The sequence below is a fragment of the Haliotis cracherodii genome, unplaced genomic scaffold, assembly GCF_022045235.1.
Source record: "Haliotis cracherodii isolate W230 unplaced genomic scaffold, xgHalCrac1.p SCAF_16, whole genome shotgun sequence".
NCBI lineage: Eukaryota > Metazoa > Mollusca > Gastropoda > Lepetellida > Haliotidae > Haliotis > Haliotis cracherodii.
Window position 1 is genome coordinate 18,499,521 of NW_027266271.1, and position 27,794 is coordinate 18,527,314.

The 27,794-nt window shown below is 40.7% G+C and overlaps 1 protein-coding gene across 1 annotated transcript; it reads right to left on the bottom strand.

The window, feature by feature from the left end:
* Positions 1 to 103: 103 nt before the first annotated feature.
* On the bottom strand, positions 104 to 27,766 carry LOC139463908 (neurexin-4-like). Its single transcript, XM_071245328.1, has 25 exons — positions 27,647 to 27,766; positions 25,446 to 25,592; positions 23,350 to 23,540; positions 22,632 to 22,773; positions 21,883 to 22,086; positions 20,978 to 21,156; positions 19,952 to 20,119; positions 19,431 to 19,595; positions 18,547 to 18,628; positions 17,114 to 17,269; positions 15,769 to 15,904; positions 13,888 to 13,994; positions 13,231 to 13,356; positions 11,572 to 11,778; positions 10,863 to 11,165; positions 10,312 to 10,482; positions 9,179 to 9,397; positions 7,798 to 7,920; positions 7,365 to 7,484; positions 6,326 to 6,511; positions 4,439 to 4,578; positions 3,554 to 3,650; positions 3,024 to 3,146; positions 1,829 to 1,981; positions 104 to 1,522 (listed from the first exon to the last, which is right to left on the bottom strand). The coding sequence occupies exons 1-25, from the start codon at positions 27,717 to 27,719 to the stop codon at positions 1,332 to 1,334; spliced, it is 3,909 nt and encodes a 1,302-aa protein (XP_071101429.1). The 5' UTR covers positions 27,720 to 27,766; the 3' UTR covers positions 104 to 1,331.
* Positions 27,767 to 27,794: the final 28 nt, after the last annotated feature.

A 27,794-nucleotide genomic window follows, 5' to 3' on the forward strand; every position in this document is an offset into this window, starting at 1 on the left:
TGAATTCACCTGCCCAAGGAGGCACCACATCTACGTTAGTGTGGCTGTGACAATAAACACGTCAGTCACTTTCTCAAAATTGGAAACAAAATCAAGCAAAATGTTACATGACTATAATTTTATTACAAATTCTGTTGAGCATGTTCATATTTACAACAATGATCAGAGGATGATCGGCAGAGTTTAACAGGACATACACAGACAGGTAATACACTATTCACAAATAACCAACTGACAAGTTCTTCAATTAAATAAGGGATATTTCAGAAGATCAATTTGAAATTCATAATTTTTTCATAAACAAATTTTTTTTTGCCTTATACGACTACTAAGGTTTATTAAAATAATGAAACAAAAACTTAAAGAAACAAAGTGGATGTATGATGATGAGTGTGAAGCGCCTACATTCTGTATTCCATTCATTTTCTCAAGCACCTTGGCACTTCAGATTAAGACTATCTCTGCCATTATTGCTACAGTGACATTAATGTATAAAAATATGGAATGATATTTATATTACAAATGTAAACTTAACCTGGAAATGGTAATGTCCGGAATTATGTAAATATATTTACACTATGTACAGATATAAAATATAAAAAAACTTATAAAATCTGAACATTTATACTAGAATGATTCATATGTTTATTATCTAAAATTAAAAAACTAAAACCTTTTGAGTGTATGGAATGCAGAAATGACACTGGTCATTGCATATGTTCAATACACAAGCAATGTCATCATTGTACAATGGCAGGAGTATTTAAGGAGGGATTCTCACAAAGACTCATGTAGATCAACTGCCATATGTTCTAATTCCAGACTAATATATGATTCATACTAAAACAAAATACACCTGAAATCCAACTGAACAGAAGTTTGATTATTGGCCAAAGGACTAAAAGGCAGAGACCAGGGCCTCTATTTCATAATTTACGGTATATTGAATTCACATTTTATCAAGACAGAAGAATTAGGCATACTTAACACTTTACAAAGACAAATGGATTTGGCATACTTGATCCAATACTCAGACAGATGGTAATCCTGATAGTGTCTTTGGGTGAACTATTGTATAGTTCGGGGTAAGGCGAGCTTCATGGTATATAATGCTGGTTAACACTTTTTCACATAGGATAAATGACAACTCATTACTGATAAAACCAAAGTAGTAGCATTACACTACATATAAACAGATCTTTCTCTTAAATCATTTACCATGAAATCTTCATACTAGTCATATCAACAAAGATATTACAGTCATAGAATTAAAAAAGGTCTGATCTATTTTAAAAGTCCATACCATTCACACTTAATATAAAATGAGTCCCTTAGATAAACCATTCCTGTTTCTTGGCTATATCTGGAAGTCCAGTCTGGTTATAAACAACGGCAGTGTCGGGGTTGTCAGCGTACTCGGCCCCCTTGGCTTCCTTGGTGTCGTAGTCGCCGCCACTACATCGCAGCTTCGCGAGGACAACAATGAAGATGATGATGAGGACGAAGATGAGAGCCAGCACAACTGAAACACAGAAGACGATTATTATTTATGTTGTTTCTCTTTCACAGAATGAATTGGGAAATATCTAATTTCAATGTGTGAACTTTTTCTGACAGTTTCTTCAGACTTGGGGACGAACCTTGGCCTCTGAGCAAGTACAGATAAAAAAAACAGCATTTGTATGTCTTACTCAAACAATGCTTGTCAAACACAATACAGATTCGTCAGAAAACTGTTTCTAATTTTTGATAAAAAGGTGATGGAAGAACGTGGTGCATACAAAACTGTATGAAGGCGTACAACTTATGTAACAACTCCTGTATGTACCTCCTAAGATTATTCTTTCATTTGTCGTAAGACCCTCATCAGGGAAGTATGGATATGTGACGTTGATGACATCGCCGCCACGGGGACGTGTCTCGATGGGATCGGGGGCCTGTGTGTATTCTTCAAATCCACACATATCTTCTCTCACTTTGTCTGAAATGAAAATATGCCACATGGTGAAATACAGTATCTTTTGATGAAAGTGTATGTATTTGTTCACAGATACCCTGTGCACTATCCAAATGCAAGATGTACCCTGTGCACTATCAAAATGCAAGATGTACCCTGTGCACTATCAAATGCAAGACGTACCCTGTGCACTATCAAAATGCAAGATGTACCCTGTGCACTAGCAAATGCAAGACGTACCCTGTGCACTATCCAAACGCAAGACATACCCTGTGCACTATCAAATGCAAGACGTACCCTGTGTACTATCAAAATGCAAGATGTACCCTGTGCACTATCAAATGCAAGACGTACCCTGTGCACTATCAAATGCAAGACGTACCCTATGCACTATCAAAATGCAAGACGTACCCTGTGTACTTCCCCAAATGCAAGACCTACCCTGTGTACTAGCAAAATGCAAGACGTATGCTGTGTACTTCTCCAAATGCAAGACATACCCCGAGTACTATCAAAACACAAGACCTACGCTGAGCATTCCCCAAATGCAAGACATACCCTGTGTACTTCCCCAAATGCAAGACCTACCCTGTGCACTATCAACATGGAAGTCGTACCCTGTGCACTATTAAAATGCAAGACATACCCTGTGTACTTCCCCAAATGCAAGACCTACCCTGTGTACTATCAAAACACAAGACCTACGCTGAGCATTCCCCAAATGCAAGACATACCCTGTGTACTTCCCCAAATGCAAGACGTACCCTGTGTACTAGCAAAATGCAAGACGTACGCTGAGTACTTCCCCAAATGCAAGACCTACCCTGTGTACTAGCAAAATGCAAGACATACCCTGCAAGACATACCCTGTGTACTAGCAAAATGCAAGACCTACCCTGTGTACTAGCAAAATGCAAGACCTACCCTGTGTACTAGCAAAATGCAAGACCTACCCTGTGTACTAGCAAAATGCAAGACCTACCCTGTGTACTAGCAAAATGCAAGACCTACCCTGTGTACAAGGTAAACTACCCACACACAGCCTGCATGTGTCTGTTCTCCTTACCTTTAGGGATGAGGCTGATAAAGGCAGGTCGGGGGTCCTGGAAAGCTCTCTTCAAGGGGAAGATGTTGTCCACTTGCATGCGGAAGATACACCCTTCAAACCCCTTGGCCGAGTTGGCAGTATCTGAAACATCAGATGTTATTGTGTGTCAAAATGTTCTTGCTTTTTTATATCAAATGTCAAAATATTAGGGACTGGTCATATATCATAAGGCGGTGGGGGTTGGGGGGTCAGGGTGGGGAGTGCAGTGAGATTAAGAAAGGAATGGGGGGTGCCAAGCAGTAATGACACAGCTAAAAATGATAAATTTGAACATTATTTAACATAAAATGGGGTAGTGGGGTGAGTGGGATGGTCGGGGTGGGGGAAGCAGTCTTGAGACAAATTCCACCCCTCCCCTAATAATAATTGACCCTTACGTCATTTTAGCTGTGATTCACCGACTGTCTTTTGACATTAAGAGACAATATCCATGTCTTAATTTCATTAATCTGACTAAATTTAAACATGAAGTCACATCAAAGTCTTACCGTTGCTGCCGATGAAAAGATATTTGGGGTTGTCCAAGATGGTGTCGCTGGACTCGGAGACGTCAAATGTCTCCTCAACCGGAGGGTAGTCGTCAACCTACAGTGGGTAAACTTAAGTACAAAATGTCAACATACACAGCCATAAGGACCTGTAGCTCACCTGAATTATTTCACATTTGTAACGCAAATATAATTCATATATTATTTAAAAATAACTAAAAATAGATCAGGGTTTACACTGACACCAAAACTAGGGGCCCAGAGTCCGCTAATTACTAATTTCAAGGGTCCAGTAAAGTAATGAAATGGTTTTGTGTACCGTACTGTACTGTAAGATGTAATAATTAGTTCATATACAGTAACTTTATATTTCTTGTCAAGAATTTGGTACTTTGAATATTGTGCATCAGGACACAATATATATCTTTTCTACTTCCATTCTAAATATGTGTATGTACTGGATGCACATTTGTGCATCACATAAAACCCTGAACCACCAGCTTCTCAAAAGTTCTGATTTAATGGGAAAAAACCTTTATGATGATGTCACGCTACTGTTCTTACAGTTGATTCGAAGCCAGGAATTCACTGGGAACTTGCATTTTAAACAATTTAACTTACGCACATAATAATAGGTCATTTTGCAAAGTTATAGAGAAATTATGATTCAACCATAACATGGTCCAAGTCAAAGAAATCATTTGAATATGTTGAATGCAGAGGTAGAATCAATTCATCACGGCCATAATCATGGTGAACTGAGAATCAAATCCCTGATCATTGCATCCTGGGAAACACAAGGGAGAAAACTCTGCACAGGTTTTTGTCTGGCCTGAATCAACTGGGCCCCCATGGTGGCTGAGCACTGGCTACCTGTGAGCTTACCTGGACAAATATAGTCCTGCCCATGTTACTTCTCCTGACAACCACCTCGTGCTGCTGGCCATTGGTGAAGTCTATTCCAATGTTGGGGGTGTTCACCTCTTCCCTCTGGAAACCCACATCCAGGGCCACCTTCACTCCACCTGCAAACAGGAACATGTATTGTAAACAAAGACAGCGACATGGCTAGATTTTGATATTTTGAGTTTGTTGGGCATTGCTGACTGACTGACTGACTGAGTATGGTTTTACGCCGCTTTTAGCAATATTCCAGCAATATCCCGGTGGGGGACACCAGAAATGGGCTTCACACATTGTACCCATGTCGGGAATCGAACCGGGTCTTCGGCGGTTTGGCATTCCTACAACTGAGGGAAGGAAAGTATGTTAAGGTCACCATTCTGCAGTTTTCATAGGCGGATCCAAATGGTCCAGACCCATCCCTCCCTGTTTGAAAACCAAATGTAGGGCTTTAAAAAATAAAAGGCTTTTGAAACTATAGTGCAGGCAGGCAGTGGTTGGTTTTTTTTCCTTTTCTTAGTTGTACAAACTAATATGTAACCAAATAGAATCAACCTGGGAAAGGGACTCCCAACATAAATGTATTCATTGATGAGTAAATTACTGCAATACAGTATTTGACTACCATTGGACTCTGAATATTTAAGAATTTAAAAAAAATAATTTTTGAAAATGGAAATAAAACGAAACGTGCGGTGAACTCTATGATCGTGCTGTGCCTGAGAACTAAGACTATTTTTTTTTTTAGCCTAGTATGTTATAGACAATTGCACCCCACCCCCTCCCCGCTTGTGAGGGAGAATTTTGATATTTTGGACCCCTCCTATTTAAAAATGCTGGCTCTGCCCTTGCGTTTGATGAATTGACAAGGAATAGCCAAGGCTCTAGTAACAAGATTGTTCTACCCGTAATTCACCTTACAAATTAATTTTAAACAATGAAAAAACTAAGGTAACCAAATCATAATGTTATCCTACACTGCTCCTCAATAACTATAGCCTGTGCAAGTGTCTACAACCGGAATAACGTTAAAGTAATGCTAAATTTCTGTGTCTCCCATTGGTGGAGTTTGTGCGAAATGAAAGAATGCTATCAAATAGATTTTTGCAATGGCTGACATTAAACATACATTCTCATCAACAGATACGTGTACAAAATCCATGATGAACCTTTGAATTGATAGTCTGACATTCTAGGTGGCCATATTCATCAACAAAAATGTTCCTCAGCTGCAGTGTAAAAGAAGGGACTTCTATAGCCACATATTGATACCATGTGATACTGGTCTGGAGGCCTATTAGTAGCATTCTATGACAACCTTGAATCCATGGGCTGCATGGCCTCAACTAATCCCGAAACTAAAATTACTCTGAATGGTCATCCCATCCAATCATCCAATCACCATTTTCGCAAAAACATCATAGTGATAGTGACATATGCTACACAACTTTTGAAAGGGAAACTGAGAAGCATCAACAGCTTGAGAGAATGTTACATTAAATCATTTTTGTCTATCTTGGAATGACATTGAAAATGATGAGTTCCAAGTCAAAATTAAAAGCTATTTGTATGACGTCTTCCAGAAATCACTGGACACTCAGAATATCCTTATCAAAAGTTGAGTAGTGTATGATAGCGAATTGAGAACCACCAATCAGGCAATCCCGAGCTCTCCTCAAAGAGTGAGTGAGTGAGTATGGTTTTACGCCGCTTTCAGCAATATTCCAGCCATATCACGGCAGGGGACACCAGAAATGGGCTTCACACATTGTACCCATGTCGGGAATCGAACCCGGGTCTTCGGCGCGATGAGCAGCGCTTTAACCACTAGGCTACCCGACCGCCCCTCTCCTCAAAGAAAACACGTACCATTGTTGTTCATTTCCACGGAGATGTACTCGCTGTTGGGTTCGTTCCTCATCTGCATGAGGATGCCCTGCTTGTTCTTGGTGGAGAATCCGATCCGAGCGTACTGGAAGTCTGAGGCCGAGAGACCCTGATCCTCATCAAAGGTGTATCGGACCATGAAGTTGGTCTGCATGTTGACTCCCACCTCTGTAAGAACATCAATTTAAATCAACAACTTATCTTGACCAGTGATTTGTTGTTTAACACCGCACTCAGCAATATTCCGGCTATGTGACAGCAGTCTCTAAGTAATTGAGGCTGGACAGACAATCCAGTGATCGATATTGCTAGCATTGATCCATGGTATTGCTGTGTGATGACACGCAATCAACCAGTCACCGAGGCTGCAACCTGATCAATTTGGCCACCTGCATTGTCTATATTATAATAAGGGGCCCTGTTCTGATAAATCACAAACTTGTACACCAATCTGTAAGTAATCCTTTTAAGTGTCCTTTAATAAGTCTGAAGATTTACATGACTGTCTAGTTTCTGTATTTTCCTCTGCTTACATAATTTCTTACGGAAAACACAGCAGTGTATAAGGGTTTATATCGCCATGTTAACTGTAAAACATCTCATTCACTCATAAAAGATAACTTTATCTTAAAAACAAGCCATCATCTGTGGATTTAACTGTGTCTGAGTGACGCCACACTACTCATTATAGAACGAGTAATTGCGATAAACATGGCCTTCTGAAAACGTATGATGATCCAAAACCTATGATCCGATGATATAATTGCATTTTAACTATAATCAAAATCTTTTTAGTCTCGATGATATAACTGAGAGTTTGAATGCTCTCTTACTCGTTGCGTATGGCTTTAAAAAGTAACCCCTTGGTCAATTTCCTTAGTGCCCAGGCACTTATCATGAGTAATTCACTAAGTTCAGTAAATTCTGCAAAACTAAAAGGCCAGTGTTGATGGTACAGAGAGTACACCATATTTTGGTAGAGAATACACCATCTTGCAGACAACCCTGGAACACGACCTACCTCTGCCGCACATCCAGCCTCGGAAGGGGGTGTAGGAGCAGTCACACGTGTAGCCTGAGTACCCCTCCCGGCACGTGCCCCCGTTGAAACAGGGGTTGCTGGAACACTTGCCCACGCAGCCTGGAAAAAAGGGGAACAACTTGCAATTTATTTTGTGCCTTGTTTCCATCCTAACGTGCACAACGCTGCTCAATATATATTCAAGATATACACAAAAGAGACGAAGTACAGAAGAAGCTACACTGACAAAGCTGTGACAGTGGATCGCTGCTCTCACACATCACCAATGGCCATGAAGGGAAACATGATAATATATCTGGATAGATAAAATCTCCTTGGAAGAATTTCAAGAATTATTTAGCAAAGGTAATAGAGTCACTTTATTAGAGCATATTAACAAAAAGCGGAAAGTGTTATGTTTCCGAATACTGACCAACGGCTACTCCATAGGTGACATCCCCTCTTTCGACCTTGCCCTTCATGTCTAGGAGCTGACCGTTCACTCGCAGGCCTCGCATACATCCTACGAACCCGTCATTGAAGTCAACAGCAGCACCTGAAATATTACATGACATCTCAAACTGTCTGAGATACTGTTTGTGTGATAGTTGTATAACACCTGACTCAAAGTCACAAACAGACAATCCAGTGATTAGGTGGGTGGAGGGGGCAGGGGGCAGGGAGAAAGCGAACGAGTGTGTGGGTGGGGTTGTGGAGGGGAGAGAGAGGGGGAGAGAGAGAGAGGGAAAGAAAGGGAGATGGGAGAGGAAGGATTGAGGGTGTGGGAGGGTTGGGGAGAGGGAGGGTTGGATGGTGGGTGGGAGTGGACAGGGAGGAGTGGTGGAGGGGAGAAAGGAAAGGGGAGAAGGAGGGTGGGTGGATGGCATGGAGGCGAGAGGGAGAGGGAGGGGATGGGAGAGTCAGGGTTGAGGGAGGGTTGGATGGTGGGTTGGAGGGGAGACGGGGGAGTGTTGGAGGGGGGAGAGGAGATGGGAGAGGAAGGGGAGAGGGTGTGGTAGGGTTGGGGAGAGGGATGTTGGATGGTGGGTGGGAGGGGAGACGGGGGAGTGTTGGAGGGGAGAGAAGAGATGGGAGAGGAAGGGGAGAGGAAGGGGAGAGGGTGTGGGAGGGTTGGGGAGAGGGATGTTGGATGGTGGGTGTGAGGGGAGAAGGTGGAGTGTTAGGGGGGAGAGAGGAAGGGGGAGAAGGAGGGTGGGTGGATGGCATGGAGGAGAGAGAGGAGATGGGAGAGGAATGAGAGAAGAAGGGGAGAGGGTGTGGGAGGGTTGGGGAGAGGGATGTTGGATGGTGGGTAGGAGGGGAGACGGGTGAGTGTTGGAGGGGAGAGAGGAAGGGGGAGAAGGAGGGTGGGTGGGTGGGTTTAACACTGCCATCATCAAAATGTCAGTTACATTAGACAACATGTCAGTGATTCAGGTCATATCAAACACTTTGGTGAGTGAGGATCACAACTGGTTGAAATCTTGGTATCAAACCCACAACTAGCAGATCCAAGCACAGCCAAGGGACAAAACTCAGAATAAACAATTTGCAACTGGGCCACCTCATCTAAGAAGTACAACCTTATTTCTAAATTATCAAGTGAAATGACAAAATTATCTCTGAGTGAAGAAGTTGCTCAAATATTTGATTTTTCCAAAACAGGAAGAAAACTTTTTGGAATCAAAGTGCAGTTGATTTTCAATTTTTCAAGGTTCACTGTCAATGAACACCAATAATAATTTATTCTTTTTCTTAATTCCCATCACCTGACAAGACGATACACAGAATTCCCTTCTTGCACAGCTACATACCAATAACTAGTCTGCTTGTGAGGTCCAACATTCGGATGAGGTCAGAGTCTTCATTTACGAAAACCTCGGTGAAGTCATCGATCCTCATCCAAGCCTGCTTCCTGTTGTGTTCTATGTGGACCGTGTGCCATGTGTCATCGTTTAGGGGCCCTGGAGACTGGTAGGTCAGGACCTGCACGCCGTTGCCCACATCGTAGCGGAACTGCACAGTGTCTCCCTCTGTCAGCAAGATTAAGAACATATAAACTCTGGTGAACATGCCGTGCTTATGGGTCGTTGAGTTCATGGGGTTTACACTACTCAAAACAAGAGTCATCAGAAGATGACAAATACCCCCCGCCCCCACAATAGTAAAAGGCACCACTTCAGCCCCTGGTTAATACATGTACCCAGTTTGGATGAAAATCTTTCACTGTTTTCAAGTCACGCTCTGGAAAGAAAATACGGGGATGACTTTATTACAAACTTCAGTGTGAAAGACTGAGTTTTCTGAAGTTGAGAAAAGTGATATTTTTATTGCGGTGAACACTTTGACGGACTATTGTCATACAAGATCTGTTAACTTCCAAACTGTTGACTTCCTCCTTGTGTTAGTTCCACATTTGCAAGGCCAAATAATAACAGTTGTCATTTTTGGAGTTAACATCGAATTTGTTATTCCCTTGAAAATGTTACATTATAAACAGTAAATTTCTCATTTAACTCGTCAATCAAAACTGTTTGTTTGGAACTTGGTACTATTTTTTAAGTCGCTTCCACATGGGGTCTAACAACATCCCTGCATGTCAGTGTTTCAAGGTTTTACATTTGTAAAAAATTTTTTTTTTTACAAACACACAAAAAGTATAAAATAAATAGAATATTCTATGTTTCTAATTAAATATCATGTTTCTCTCATCTCTTGAAAGGAGAAACATATTTCACCTGACACATAAAATATCTCAATATATCCCCACTCATTATATGCCGGGGATAAATAGAGAAGGATCACTGGATTCTTGTATATTACTATAGTTAATTATGTCACGACATGACATTTTGGTATGTTAACCTTCTATAAATAAAGTCGCCATATAATACAACCATTTCTAACCTGGAAGCACAACATGGGACATCTATACTGAACTACTTACGGGAGAGTCGGACTTCGATGAAGTCTCTGGGCCCGACGTTATGGACCATGACGCCATCTGTGGACGTGGTGCGGAACTGGTACCAGATGTCACCTGCGTTCTCTGCCTCAAAAGTTGCAAATTCTAAAGTGGCATCAGCCTTCCTGAAGGTGATGACGTTATCGAACAGATCTGAAACAAAACAATTTTGAATGATTAAAATGTCACTATTAATTTACATTCAATTCTTGTCGGGCAGCCTCTTCGAAGCAGTCTTAGCGCTTAAGAGTGACCATTTTGTCTGCCAAGGGCACTTAGTTAGAAATCCTAGATAAATCCCTGTCATCATAATATCACCATGGTAACACATATAATGCAGTGGAAGCTCATAGCTTATTATATGAGATAGGAATAGTTGTTTGACAGTATTATCTCAGGGGAGACTACTCCCATCAAACTTCCTGTACTGACCATGTGCTCACTGGTGACCTAGTAAAACTGCATTCACAAACACACAGTTGTCTTTTGAATGTTGCAACTACCCCAGTACCATCATCGCCTCAACAACATACCATCTCCTTCACATTCCAGCTTTCCGACTCGGTGTGCCCCCGACTTGGTGTCTGTCACAGTGCCAGTGTCGCCCATGTGAAGCTCCAGCACGGGGAGGTAGTCCTTGTGGACCAGGTACCCCTTGTCCGAGGTCTGCAGCAGTTGACCAGCATCACAGTTACAGGTTTCGCTCCCACTGATACAGCCCTTCTCGTCCAGACCACAGGAACACTTGAAGGAGCCTGGAGCGGCGCCGCCCCAGTAATACATAGGCTGGTATGTGCGGCCCACCCACCAGGCAAACGATCTCTCTAATGTGTCACCTGGAACACAGAGAAAGTCACATGGAAATTCATGTGTTCGGCAGTCTCACAACCACTAAACCCTAATATTTTCCCATCCGCCCAGCCCTTACTGTTACGCTGTAGCCCTTACTGTAGTGTCTAGGGACCAACTATTTGATATTCTGGAGGGTGGGTGGGGTGGGAGTGGGGTGGTTGGTGTGGGGCGGTGGGAGTGGGTTGGGTGGAGAGGTGGGGTAGCTGTGGATTTTGTATCAAGATTACATTTTCAGCAGTTACAGGTTAGAAACTGGACTTTTATAGTCAGTTAACTCTCTTGCTTCAGGAAGATGACAATTTATTTGTTTTTCAACAGTCTGAAGCAAAACAAATGTTTTCAAAAAAAAAAAGGAACAATTGTCTTTTTTCAATAAAATTCCAGCCTCACCTGGTTTAGCCAGAAGCCTGGAGTTGAAGCAGCTGTATTCAATGTACTGCTTGCAGCTGGCAGATCTCTCGATGACGTTGGTGAGTTCTGGGAGGCCGGTGACGTAGTTGACAAAGCGGATGTAGGACCCGGGCTCCTGGTAGCCATTGACCGTGATCCAGTTCTCACTGTCATGGCTGATGTAGGTCACTGGGAATCCGGCATCATCTTAAAGTATCACATGAGGAAGTGTTGATTTAACTTCATTGAATAAACATTTTTCCAGATATTTCACCAGTTCAATTTGAAGCAACGCTGAATGTCACCGAGGCTGTAACCCATGAGTATATTATGCATCATAATATGAGTAAACTTAACAATGGACAATAACTTAAGTGAACTTAAGGATGGATTATACTTTGAGTGAACTTAAGAATGGACCATAATTTGAGTTACCTTAACAACGGACAATAACTTAAGTGAACTTATAATGGATCATAATTTGGGTGAACTTAGAATGGATCATAATTTGAGTTACCTTAACAATGGATATAACTTAAGTGAATTTAAGAATGGATCATAATTTGAGTGAACTTAACAATGGACAATAACTTATATGAACTTAAGAAAGGATCATAACTTATATTAACTTAAGCATGGACCATAATTTGAGTTACCTTAACAACGGACAATAACTTAAGTGAACTTATAATGGATCATAATTTGGGTGAACTTAGAATGGATCATAATTTGAGTTACCTTAACAATGGATATAACTTAAGTGAATTTAAGAATGGATCATAATTTGAGTGAACTTAACAATGGACAATAACTTAAGTGAACTTAAGGATGGATGATACTTTAAGTGAACCTAAGAATGGATCATAATTTGAGTGAACTTAAGAATTGCCAATAACTTATATGAACTTAAGAATGGATCATAACTTATATGAACTTAAGAATGGGTCATATAACTTAAGTGAACTTAACAATGGACCATAATTCAAATGAACTTAACAATGGATCATAACTTAAGTGAACTTAACAATGGACCATAATTCAAGTTAACTGAACTATGGATCATAACTTAAGTGAACTTAACAATGGATCATAACTTAAGTGAACTTAACAATGGATCATAACTGAAGTGAACTTAACAATGGACCATAATTCAAGTTAACTGAACAATGGATCATAACTTAAGTGAACTTAACAATGGATCATAACTGAAGTGAACTTAACAATGGATCATAACTGAAGTGAACTTAACAATGGACCACAATTCAAGTTGACTGAACAATGGATCATAACTTAAGTGAACCTAACAATGGATCATAACTTTAGTGAACTTAACAATGGATCATAACTTGAGTGAACCTAACAATGGATCATATATGTAAATAATCAAGTCTATACAGGCCATACAGTGAATGAGATTGTGAGCAGGGACACACACCACTGGGGTAAGATGATACGCAAAAAAAAACAACCTGACAACCCGATCCATTTGGTCATCTCTTATGACCACCATAAATTTATTGCGACTTATTCTGACCAGGTATCCATCCCTACAGGGTATTTAAGCTCTAAACATGACCATACCTATAATTAGTATACACTGTATCTCCTCACAGGCTCCTTACAGAGTCCTGACTTACATGTCATGGTGGTGCAACTTACTCATTTCACACATGACCTTGAACGGCTTGAGTGGTCCAGAGCCGTCAGGGTCGATGGTGGCTTCTTCAACTCCTTCGATCGTCTCGGAGTACAGCTTGTGCATAGTGCAGGAGATGTGGTGAGCAGCTAGGCAGAGAAAACACACACAAGTTACTTCCTGTGGATCAACAGCTTATCTATCAAGTCTATGGAATATTTCTTTCACTATTTCCGGCATTAGTCTACACCCCCTCAGCCCGTACATTGATGGATTGTTGTTTAATGCCGCACTCGGCCATATTCCAGCCACATGACGGCGGTCTGTAAATAATCGAGTCTGGACCACACAATCCAGTGAAAAACATCATGAGCATCAATCCACGCAATAGGGGTACGATGACAAGCAATAACCATGTCTCATAGCGGTTTAGCCTGTTAGATCTCTTCTATGAACAATACAAGATGACTGTCAAGATCAACCAAAACAGTTAGTGCTTTTCATGATACTGTTATGAAAAATCATGATAAATGCTTCGGAAAAATTAAACAGTTTGTAGAATCTTGCATTTCTGACACCACCTTCTATATCAAAATGCAATTAAAAGTAATATACAGTACAGAGAGAAAACATTTGCAGCCTGAACCTCACTCTACTGCATAATGTTATTGGGTACTCACAGATATGACACATCTCCCCCTTGTAGCCGGTGTTGTCGCACCTGCAGTAGAAGTTGTCCCAGTTCTGGGTGCAGTTGCCACCGTGTTCACAAGGATTTGGGGTGCACCTGGAGACAAGCAATAATAATAATAATGATGATGATGATGACAATCATAATAATAATAACATGCATATTTATAATGCGCCAATGTCACACCTTAAAGCATGCTCACAGTGTAACATTATTACCCCAGTCAATGGCACAAGTAGGTCAACAATCAGATTACCATTTCATCCTACCGGGTACCCATCCACTGATGGGTGAACAGAGGCATATTTTTCTAACAAAGTCACTTTCCTAAGGAGACACCAAACATACGATGTGACAGTGAGTACAACTGACGGCAAACAGATCATAGCGTATTTGCCGTATTAAACTTCAACAAGAGCCTTCTGACCAACTTGTACACCTATCTGTAAGTCGATCTCATTAAATCAGATCTTCGTTCTCGCTGTCGCTAAACAAAGATCTGAGGACATCCCATTACGGGTCACGTCAGACCGACCTTGCGCGAATTGAATGACCAATCAGAAGGCAGCTTTCTTGTGCTTTACGGCACAAATTTTAAATTAGCGACTACGCTTCGAAACATATTTTGACAAATTCTCGATTACGAATTTGAAACCTGAAAAAAACAAACCATTCTGGAATGGCTAATCGATGGTCTAGATTGTAATGATTCAGTCGTTAAACACGAAACTATCTTTTGGAATACCCCATGTTAAAGTTTACGAGATTGCATGATTAGAAATCACATTCCGACTGTCACTTTCATAATCTGGTCAGCGACACACTGATTGGTCGGATGAAAGGTCGTTCTGACGTGACCCTTAATGGGATGTCTTCAGATCTTTGTTTAGCGGTAGCGAGAACAAAGGTCTGATTTTAATGAGATTGATCTGTAAGTAATCATTATATGCCCCCAGTTCTAAACTTGAAAATTAATATGACTTGTGAACATTACAGACTTTTTACAGAAACACAGCAGTTTAAAAGGGATAAAAATTGCCTCGCAACTATTATTGAGCTAGTGAGTGAGTTGGGTTTAACGCCTCTTTTAACAGTATTCCTGTTATATCGCGGCGTGTCAACTTAATGTGGGAGGAAAGCCCGAAGTGATGCAGGTCTAAGACGTTCACCACATCGGTGAAACCCACGAGCACGGATATGGTGTTGACAAACTGACAAACCTAGAAAAATAATCGGGGTGACCTGGGATTCGAACCCACAATCATAGGTTTCTGGTGTACCCAAGGGATGCAATTGTGCACATTGAATCACAGCGCCTTAGACGACTGCGCCACCCCTGCCCTCCTTACTCCCCCATAACTACTATTGAAAATATTTGAGGTTCATTGACATTCAAACCAAGTTTGTTCTGTCCTGCCCAATCACTGTTACAAAGTTTATGAATTCTAAGGGTCTCACAAACTCTGCCCTTTCAGATGGATGCAGTACTTTTTATCAATCTGAATTATATGGGGGGATAAACTTTATCCCTTGAACAGAGATCCAGATAACTTTTTGAGCAATTGAGTTTTTACTAAAGGGTTTCTATTTTAATTGGGTTCTTACATTTTTCATTGGGTAACCAATATTTTTTCACTCATCTATCAATTACTCTATTGGGTTTTTCCCAAAATTAGTTTATATTTTAAGATTTCTAAATGACTTGACATTTGAGTTTTTCATTTAATGCATGTGTTTCTGTACGCAAGTTAATTGAAAGTAATTCGGTTTTGAATATTTTTGGGGAGTATTTTTGCAAATACACTGCTTACCTGAAGCTCTGCTTGAATAAAAAAGAACCTTTGTACAATACTGGTATATCCAGACTCACCTATCTCGAATAGCACACGTTCCAACTTCAGCATCAAAGATGCTTCCCTGGTCCAATGTTGCAAGGTTGACGACCCGGGCAGCAACTTCCAGATTCCGAAGACATCCCCGGAAACCTGTGGATATGTCCTGGCCACCTGGAATAATAGTCATTTCCATGTAGTTACGCTAAAAATAATAACAGTCTTTGTTCTCAGGCACTGCCTGCATCATCATAAGGTCTGCAGCATGTTTCATTTTTATTTCCATCTTAAAAAAACAAACAAACAAACAAACAAACAAACAAACAAACAAACAAACAAATCCTTAAATATTCCAAGTCCAAACAGTAGTCAGATACTGTATTCCAATATTTTATTCATCATGGAATACATTTATGTTGAGAGGCCCTTTACCAGGTTGATTGTACACAGTTAGTACAACATAAAAAATAAAATTGTATTTTGTTTCACAACTGTATATTTGGTTACATACTAGTTTGAGCAACAGCAAAAAAAACAAACACTGCCCGCCTGCACTATATTTTCAAAAGCCAATGCCTGAGAAACTATTCTTTTATTTTTTTACATCTTATCTGACTGAACTACACTGAACAGGGCATCTCTGAAAATGTGTGAAAGACTTCAGCCATATCATTGGGAGCTAATAATCCATATCTGACATTTACCACTTTAGTTAGTTTGTTTGTTGTTTAACGCCACACCCAACAATATTCCAGCTGTATGACATCAGTCTGAATCTGAATCTGAACCAGACAATTCAGTGGTCGATATTGTGAGCAATGATCCACACTGTCTCGGTACGAGAACATGCTTTCAAACAAGTCTGACCACCCGATCCATTTGGTCGCCTATTCAAATGAGCATAGGTTGCTGGGGACCTATTCTAACTCTTAGTGCACACGGGGGGTACCAATTTAGTAAACCATTGGTAAGGTGCTCACAAACCTAGAAAAATAATCACTGTGAATCTCGGATTCAAACCCATGGTAATAGGTTTCTGGTACGCCTAAGGGAAACAACTCTGCGCAGAGTATTGAAGCGTCTAGACAATTAACTGGGTCAACCACGTACTCCGTAGAAGCTGTGAAAATATTACTTAAGCCCTGAAAAATCAAACATATCCAGCTAGAACACACCTGACTCCAGACTCGATTATTATATAGCTGGAATAATGCTGACTGCAGCGTTAAACAACAAACAAACAAACAATATTTCCAGTATTGTTTCTAAAGACACCTTACATCTGATATTTTCTCATGACACCACTGACATTTTATTCTGATTAATGCTATGAACTAATTACAACATTTCATCATCGAAATAAGCTGGAATGAGATCACTGACCTATGTAGTAGGTAGTCGACGCTCCTATGTCCAGCGCCCTGTTGGAGACCTTGACATTGCGGTCAACGGTGCAGTTGACCTTGGTGGTGTCAACATAGATAGAGAACTTGTGCCACAGGCCATCAGTGAAACCTCTCGTAGAACTCAAAATGTCCGCTACAAATAAAATGAATGCACAGTTCAGTTAGTGAGTGAGTTTTGTTAAATGATGGTTTGAACAATACTGTAAACAGCTTTATTGCTGCGCTGTTAAAATATTGCGAATACCACACCAAAGACAATACTGCGACGAGATATTTTTGCGAGTTGCCGTGTTGAGATGACCCCTCGATTACAAAACAATAGACAGCTTCTCTCCGAAGCTAGTTAATCTGAGTTGGCCGGAAAGTTAATAATTGATAATTGACTCAACTCAGAGTCATGACTGTGAGTTTGAATGCAAAATATATAAGAAGGATTTAAATCAAATTGCGAAATATGCATCAGTCAGAAAGCACACGTTAAATCTCAAAAGTAAGTAAGTAAGCAAATTGCAAAGGACACTGACGCAATCAAGCGAGGTTGGAAGAAGGCATGATTACTGTGAGTTCACAGTGACACTAATTGGTCTGTTTACACGGTCATTTGTGAAGTATTGTGTGACCGTTCTGCATTCATTTGTGTTATCAAACTTATAGAGTAACTTGTGGTTCTGATTGGTGATTTCAACATTTGATGACGTGTTGCAATGAATAAAGTATGTATGTATTATTTATACTTATTTTTGCATTTTTAATTTTTGCGATTGAGTCTCGTTCGCAAAACTCGCAATAATAAAACGGTCGCAAAAAATTCCCTGTTTACAGTATTTCAATTATTTTCTTCTCATTGATGAAACCCATCTGGGTATGGTGGTGATAAACATATTCAGGGGAAATCTGTGAATCAAAACAAAGATCCTGGCACGCCTAAGGGAGGCAAAATAACACCTGAAAATATGCTGCTATTATTCAAACTAAAAAATTATTCTGAGGGGCAGTTTCCCCATGGCAGTGATATTTTAAGTACAATTTAAAGTAGGTACAATTACTTTATATTTAGATGGTCTTTTCATCCCGACAGTGTATCTTGACCCCTGGCAGGGCATGACACATGGATGTCTAGTGGTCCGTTCCACAAAGTGATCTTAGTGTTAGGCGATCGTTAATCTGTTAATCAACATAAAATTATGACAGTCCTAGCACTATGGTCGCTTTTTTGAACGGGGCCCAGGACTGTCCTGTATCCTCCCCTACCCTACATAATTATTGTTTGTTATCTAATCACCTTCCCACAATGCCAAAATGGCCTCATTTTTTTTACACTTGGAGCAAATATTTCTTTTTATAAGATTCCCAGAATTACGCCCGAATTTCAAATGGAAGGTGTATCCCTGACTTTCAGTCTATACTTACTGTTTCTGACGACATCTTCAATGATCTGTCCACTCCGTGACACCACCTTGTATGCCACATAGCCATTGTTGTCCAACGTCACCTGAAACAGTCACCAACAGTTGCCATGGTTACACACTGATGCCCTCATGGTACCACACCCACTTATGGACTATTTTACTGATTGGCTCATAATAGTGAGTGAGTTGGGTTTTACACCGCTTTTAACAGTATTCCAGTTATATCACGGCGTGTCAGCTTAATGTGGGAGGAAAGCCCAAAGTGATGCAGGTCTCAGACGTTTTCCACTTCGGTGAAACCCACGAGCACGGGTATGGTGCTGACAAACCTAGAAACACCCAGGATTCGAAACCACAATCATAGGTTTGTGGCGTGCCTAAGGGACGCGGCTCTGAACAGCGAATCGTGGCGCCTTAGACGACTGGTCCACCCCTGCCCCGGCTCATAATAGAATGGGGGAGGCTACACAGATTTCTACAGCTACACTGCTGTTTGTATTTACACCTCCATAAAACACACAAACATGTTCCAAGTCAATTCTCAAAAGGAACTCATGACATCATACAATACAATATATATCCCAATTCTCTATGAAAGGGTGAGTGAATTGTGTTGAAATTTGCTCTGAACAGCTAAAAGTGGGAAGAAAGTGGTAGGAATGGATTATAAGCGAGGATGTTTACACACTAGTGACTAACCAAGAAACATTGTCAGGACAAACCCATGATAAGGGACACAACCCTGCACAACAAATTCAGGCACCTTAAACCAGCAGTAAATCTTGTATGTTTTGAAAGAACGATATTTTTCCATATTAGCCTATTGTGCTAAACATTTTGTGATGCACATCCAAATACAGTGTTTGTTGACCCCAAGACTCTCACCGTGACCCCGCTACCCGCCTCCTCCAGTGCGTGGTACATCAGCATGCCATTCTCATCGTGTGTACGGAAGTCAAAGTTCACTCGGATTGGTCCACCCGCATCTCGGCCTGACAGCTTCAGGTACGACTTGGTTGTTGGGAATGTGACAGGAATCGATGAGGAAATCTGTGAATAACATAGTGAGTGAGTGAGTGAATATGGTTTTACGCTGCTTTTAGCAACATTCCAGCAATATGACGGCGGGGGACACCAGAAATGGGCTTCACACATTGTACCCATGTCGGGAATCGAACCCAGGTCTTCGGCGTGACGAGCGAACGTTTTAACCACTAGGCTACCCGACCGCCCGAATAACATAGTGAATTCAATGGCCTGTAGAGCTACAAACAATACACTGCCACTGTATAGTGTTACCCCTGTCACTGCATGATGCAGTTTGTCCAGTTGCTGATATAATGATTCATCAAGTGTAGTACATTCTTATTGGACGGCAAATATGGGCCTAGTTTGACCAAACTTACCCCACAAGCGAAAGCAACCACGCCCCCCTTCAGTTCAGCCGACGCTCCACCTTGAGCATCTTCCAACAGCTTGGCACCATTGAAGTTGACATTTTCCACACAGCCCACGAAATTATATTTAACCTCAATCCCCTCCTGATTGAAGTATGGGACACCTCCAATGTACAACTGAAAACATAAAAATAAAAATAATAACAAACGTATTCCCCTCAAACCATATCAACTACAATTGAAAATTATAATCAAAATCCTGTGTAACTTCCTTTATGATGGAACCCAACTGAGGATTTCAGCAATCACCATGGTAACCCTACTGGGGATCCCAGCAATCACCCTGGTAACCCTACTGGGGATATCTGCAATCACCATGGTAATCCTACTGGGGATCTCTGCCATCACCATAGTAACACTACTAAGGATCTCAGCAATCACCATGGTAAAACTACCGAAAATCTCTGCAACATCACCAGTGTAATCCTTAAAGGAAAAAGTGCCTTGATTTGGTATATAACTAATGTTATGGCTTTGTAGAAGTGATAGTAGCTGGATCAAGAGTAATAGGAATTTCAATAATGTTAATGCACAGATTTACAAAATTATTTGCATTGAATGAAATATGAAAGTACAATGTTAAAATACTTCTGAATTAAAACAAATACAAATGTGAACAAAATGGTTATTTTTTTCGCAAGGGCACTTTTTCAGAATCCTAAATAAATCCTGGTAATGTTTTGCTTTTTTGTTGTTTTACGTTGCACTCAGCAATATTCCAGGTATATGATGTGTCTGTAAATAATTGAGTCTGGACCCGACAATCCAGTGATTGACATCATGGCATCGATCCACACAATTGGGATAAGATGACATACATCAAGACAGCGAGTCTGACCATCCGATCCCGTTAGTTGCCTCTTACGGCAAGCATGGGTTGCTGAAGTCCTATTCTAACCCAGATCTTCACGGGTCCCCTGTGATGACGCAAGTTGGGACAAAAGCCTCATACGTCATCATGAACTGTCCACTCACATATTTATCCAAGTCCAGCCGGTAGAACAGTCCGTTGGTTTCCAACTCATTGACCAGCCTGTCCACCACGACCTTCAACTTCTTCCTTTCCCTAGTGACGACCACGTCATGCCACTGGTGGTCGTCAAGGAGACTGCCGCCGATCACCTCGGTGCGACCACGGCTCGTCTGAGTAGACCCTAGAAGCAAACAGGGCCGACATTCATAAACAGATATTAATATTATGTGTATATTCTTGTCAATACTCTTCTTGTAAATGACATCCTCAGATTCTCTCCCTAATAACTGAACACAAGCAGATTACCATGTTGAAAATGTTATCGCTGCATGTATCATAAACTACAGGGTAGCAAAAGGAGGAGAAATGGGGATTGACATCGCATTCCATTGCATGCATGTGTGTATTTGGCAGTTTGTGCTTATCCCAAATTTTGCCAGTTTTATAGCGATACCCCATGAAAACCCCATTCAGACACAGTATACTGACTCCGAGCTGACCAGCCCTTGATGCCGAACACCAGGCAGGCTGATAAGTATAATCTTTTAATGTCTTGGTGGGATCAAACCACGGACATTCCACTCTCTGGGCAACTCTATCAACTACACTACAGAAGCAGTAAAACTCGAGCAAGTTGAGTAAATAGTTTTACAAAAAACAACCAAAACACAACTTGTCTTTCAAATATTTTGGTCAACATGTCAAGAGAGGCAGGAGGCAAGGCATGAAAAGTTGTTACTGCCAGGGTTGATCTGAAGGACAAATCAGTCAAAACATGTAAGGATTAAATATATTTTCCCTGGTATTGGAGAACTTGATGACAGACAGTAGATGAAAATTAAGGATCTAAAAATGTGAATTTCAAAAGGCGTTTCACCAAACTTGAGGAATAAACCCCCTTACTTACCCAAATCTATCCTGAAGTACAGGTAGCCCCTCCTCATCTCCATGACAATATAGTCTCCCTGGTTGCCGCTGGCGTAGAACAGGACACCGTCTGGCTTGTTGGTCTTAAAGCGAAGTTCCAAGGTGTCAGACTCCGACGGCACTGGCTGGCGACTGAGGTCAAACTGCATGTAGCTGGTTTCAGTGAAGGAAGCAACATATGGGTCTGGAAGAAGAGTGAGTGAGTGAGTGAGTGAGTGAGTGAGTGAGTGAGTGAGTGAGTGAGTGAGTTAGTTGGGTTTAACAGTATGTCAGTTATATCATGGTGTGTCAGCCTGATGCGGAGTGAGTTTAATTTTACGCCGTTTTTAGCAACATTCCAGCAATATCACGGCGGGGGATACCAGAAATGTGCTTCACACATTGTGCCCATGTCGTGAATCGAACCTGGGTCTTCGGCATGATGAGCAAAAGCCTTAACCACTAGGCTACCCGACCACCCATGATGTGGCAGGAGGTGATGCAGGCCTTGGTGAAACCCATGAGGATGGATATGGTGCACATAAAATAGAAACAATCATTCAGAACTGGGGATTTTAACATCGGCCTCTGAGCTGGTATAAAACATTACAATGATTCTATACTAAAAAATGTTAGGAATCCTGAAATTTTTTCGGGATATTTTTGGAAGTGAAGACTGAGCACACAATTTTAGAAAAATATCCTCAAATATATTCATGTGCCTTAAGATTTTTTGTTGAGTATACTCACTGAAAAGGCAGCCGTAGATCTCCATCCTCAAGGAGATAAACATGTTCCAGCGCTGTGGGTTGAAGCGGACGTATCGGGCCACGATCGGGTAGTGGAGAGTGTTCTGGACGATCTTCCAGCCATTGTCATTACCCACAAACATCTGAAATAGGACATAGACTCCAGTAATGACAAGCGATTTGACGATTATGAACTGGATTAGATATCTATGTAATAATCTTTATCATTGCCTATTGTACTTTCTGTTCCGCCACAGGCGATGTTAAGCCTGTAGTCGTTGTACATTACATGGTCTGTGTAGGTGTGCAGCAGGGTTGTTTTCTTTATCCCTCACCATTAACACATTAGCACAACAATGCAATTGAATTGAGATTTTGAGCCTGATAATGCCATGACTAAATGATCATCATCAGCATGATTAGCTTCCTAATTGGACAGGCTTAGTTCTGAAATAGTTTCGGCATTGTTTAACACCACACTCAACAATTTTCCAGCCATAAGGTGGTCTGTAAATAGTTGAGTCTGTACCAGACAATCAAGTGACTGACATTGGGAGTGTCATGGATAAAATGACATGCATCAACATGGTCAGCAAGCTTGACCACCTGATTCTGTTTGTCGCCTCTGACGAAAAGCATGGGTTGCTGAAGACCAATCCTAACCAAAAACTGAATGTTGGTGAGTGTGGGGTGGAAGGAAAGAGATTTGAGCTACTAACTTCTGGGATGCCATATTCATTGGTATATCTTCTCCATGTGTTTCTATCATCAGAATATTCCAAAAAGTATTCTGTGATGAATTCATCACTCCCTTGACGCCCTTGTGTTGCAACTGCTGTGACAAAGTATCGGGCTCCAAGATCTACCCCGAGGTACTGAAATGCATTCTGGGTACCTGCAGTCCATGCCCCTGAAAAAGTCGGAAATAAGACAATTGAAATTTAACAAACAAGTAGGTTTAAACAAAACTCAATTATAACATTATCGACATGCTTGCATACTTGGACAAAACACCTTTTACTATCAAAACCATGCAATTTTGTTTCAATTTAGTTCATTTTATTCATGCAAAGTAATGAAATAGAATTCTGTACTTCAAGCCACTTGGCTTCACCGTGCTCACTGAAGGCCATTTATGACTGACAGCTTTCAAGCCCGGGGGCACGGGTGGCCCAGTCGTCACGATTCGCTGTGCAGATTTAGTCCTTGAACACGCCAGAAACCTATGATTGTGGGTTCGAATCCCGATTCGCCCCGATTATGTTTCTAGGTTTGTCAGCACCATACCCGTGCTTGTGGGTTTCACCAAAGTGGTCAACGTCTGAGACCTGCATCACTTCGGGCTTTCCTCCCACATTAAGCTGACATGCCATGATAAAACTTGAATACTGTTAAAAGCGGCGTTAAACCCAACTCACTCACTTTCAAGCCATCATGATGTACAATGCATGTTGATAATGTTTGCCATGTTCCAGCTTATTTAGCCTTATTCAGGCAAACATGTGGTTGATTGCATGAACAATAATCCACACTGTCGGGATAAAATAGCAAACGTCATCATAAACCCTGTCAAACATTGTGACTCTGAAATCCTCATTTAGACAGCACCTTTGGCCAGCATTGGGTTTTAGGGATTTATCCAGGAATCCAAACTAACAGCCCTTGAGAAAATTTGGGGAAAAAAAGTTTGTCCAAAATAAGGATTTTTGTTTTAAATCTCCTATTTTCATAAATTCAGAGGTCTTTTTAAACATTTGATTGCATTTTAAGCAGTTTCACGCAGTTTGGACTACATTTACATGTAGTAAGTCAATGGCAAAAGTCAATAAGCCAAATAAAACAAACCTTGCAGATGCAGTAAAGTTTCGAAGTTAAATCAGTACTTTAAAAAATCAGGCATAGCTTCCGCGCATCGTTTAACTCTGTTTTGACCCGCCAGGTCTGGAAGCAATACTATCATAAACTTCACCCCCCATCCCAACTGTCACAAGCTTGCAATGTCTGACCCTTTCCCTATGTTGAAGCATATTGACAAAAAACTGACCTTGTACTTACTTACCTTTTGTTGCAAAAAAACAAAACAACATTACAAACATAAAACATTAACATGATTAATACAACATACATCCCTGTGTTATGGGTTTTTGGACGCTGAAGAAACATTCATAATTTTCTCGCTAATCACATGAACAACTGAAAAACATCTCATTCAGTTATAGGCTAAAAGACAACTTTATCTTTAAAACAAGCCCTCATCATATTTACAGTTTCTGTGTGACGCCACACCCCATGTTATAGTGCCAGTCTTCGTGAAAGAAAATGTATGATGTCAGAAAACATATCTTCTGACGATAATAGTATTGTGTAATGAATAATAATTAAGGTATATATGATGCTGAAAGCTCTGATCGAAAACAGGACAATCTGCGATGGTTGTCTGTAAACATGATAATATTTTTCTGAGTATTTTTTTAATATTTTGACTATATTTTGATGATTTTTTCCGTGGACTACTGTTTTAAAAAAACATGATTTTCCGCGTTTCTGGAGATTTCACATCCCTGATCATTGTATGTTACATTACATTTAGTAATGTAAAATTGAGAAAAAAAGCATCTTCCGTTTTATTGAACCTGGTATCAGTGACTTCAAGAACCCGATCAAGCAATGACATTAGATATAACAATATTAACATTGTTTGGAAATGTTTTGATTCCAACTTGGGAATAATTACTGGCATTTGCTGCAGATTGCCAACCTCTGAGCAAGTCGAGGTAAATTTCTGTCACAACACAAGGGCAATAACTCGTCCTACCTGTGGGGTCATTAAGTCGTGCTCGGCTAGCAGGTCTCTTGTTGTTGTTGGTGGATGACCACATGGCGCCATCAGGGATCTTTCCGGAGGCAACACCAAGTGGTTCCTGGTACTCAGCACGGCATTCGTCATACTGATAGACATCACCTAGGTTACAAGAGAGGGGAAGGTCATATCTCCGTTGCAATGCTTCTATTCTCCATTTATATAAGGTGAGGTGAAATGGGGTTTAACGCCGCGTCCAAGATTATTGCACTTATGTAGCGACGTGCATGTACATGTGTGTGTTTGTGTGGCTGCATGTACTAGTCCGGACTGATGCCGATTTATAGTGCTAGCACACTGATACCATGCCACAGATTAACATGAATACCCCACTCAAACACAGTATACTGACTCTGAGCCGACCACTCCTTGTTTAAGCCCCTTTATGCCGATACGCCAGACAGGGTAACAACAAGTACCATCTTTTAACGTCCTTTGGTATGATGAGGCCGGGGATCGAACCCCGGAACTTTCGCTCTCCGGGCGGGCGCTCTACCACTAGACCACGGATGCGGTCCCATTTATACAAACTTGTCAGTTGTAATAGAACTGGAGTAAGCTTGGTATGTGTGCGAGTGTGTTTGGTCTAACTCTTTTCTGAACTGAGTGAACCATATTTCAGTTACATCACAGTGTGTCAGTTTAATGTGGGATGAAGTGGACTGGGGCTTATTACCATATTTTCCCACAATCACAGTGTGTGTTGCTTACAAAAAAGTTTAATCAGGTGAATCTGGGATTTAATCTCATCATCATCGTTTTCTGATACGTCTAGGGGACGCAACTCTACCACTCAAATTGCCACGCCTTGGACCACTGAGCCACCTGTGCCTCCTTATGAATCATGAAAAGTAATACCTTTATGATAAGCAATGATGAGTGAACTACAAACACTGACAGAACTGCCCTACAATAAGACATTTGATTGAATCAAAATATTGTACCTGCAGTATTTTAATGAAACATGTCTATGAGTTATCATCGGGATCACTCAGCTCCAATTTCTAATACACAGAGCTACTGATATGCAGCGTATTTGTGTAAAATATCCCCCCAAAATATTCAAAACCCAATTACTTTAAATTAAATTGCATACAGAAACGCATGCATTAAATTAAGAACTCAAAACAGCTCTCATAAATACCCAGTGAAGCTATTTCAGAATGTTCAGCATGCGTACAAAGGAGCTAATTTCCGAAACACAATTACGAGCTAATTTACTTCACGAGTCAAGCCTATATATTTAGAACAGTTATACTCATGTAAAACATGATTTCATTTTTGTAAAATCTTAAAATTAAAACTAATTTTGGGAAAAACCCAATAGACACGTGAATAGATGAGTGAAAAGATATTGGTTATCCAATGAACAAATGCAATAACCCAATTAAAAATAGAAACCCCTGAGTTAAAACTCAATTGCTCAAAAAATTATCTGGAGCTCTGAATACACCTTGCATAACATGATAAGCTAATGACGTTACTCAAAATGAACAAATTGGTTGTTTCCCAAGATAATGGTCCCACAATAGGCCTATAATCCCTGAGTTTCATAAGAGTTAGAGTCATGCTGAAGTCAGAGTTCACTCACACAGCTAACATGCATAATACTTTCTTCCATAACATGACAACTATAGGACAGTCATAAATCACTCTTGACATCTGAACGTTTGTGAAACCTGAATGTCAAGAGTTTGAGGTTATAAATGGTTATGTGAATCTGAGAATCAAAAACATGACAATCATTAAAACCAAGTTACAAGGTAACACTACCATAAATCTACAGATTAACACTCTTTTCTTCATGTCTTTTAGGAGATACCGCTTCATTTCCGGGATTCGATTGACCCGAATCTCATGCTGAGTAACTCTACAAATATGCAGGAATATTTCCCGTCAAGTGGCATATACACTATAATACAGACAATTAATATACGTAAATATGTATTATGGTGACAATAGAAAACACTTCTGATGACACCTAACAGCCCCTGCATGGCTAGATTACTTATAAACGTTGTTAAACTAAGTTGCATTTGAGTAAATAGAGGTAATCCGCCATTTTGGAATGTCGGTCATCACAGGTGCGATATCACCTGCCAGGTAAAACATGCAATCAACGAACAGTCAAAATACTTGGTGGTCGAATTACTTACGTGATCGTTCCGACACAGTTATATGAACACATAGTGCCACTAAGGGCAGCGTATATTTCCACTTTAGAAACATTGTTTATAGGCGAATCCTCATGTTCAAAAGCCTGTACCTGTCTTCTGGTCACGTGAAGCAAATGTGTCCTTTCAT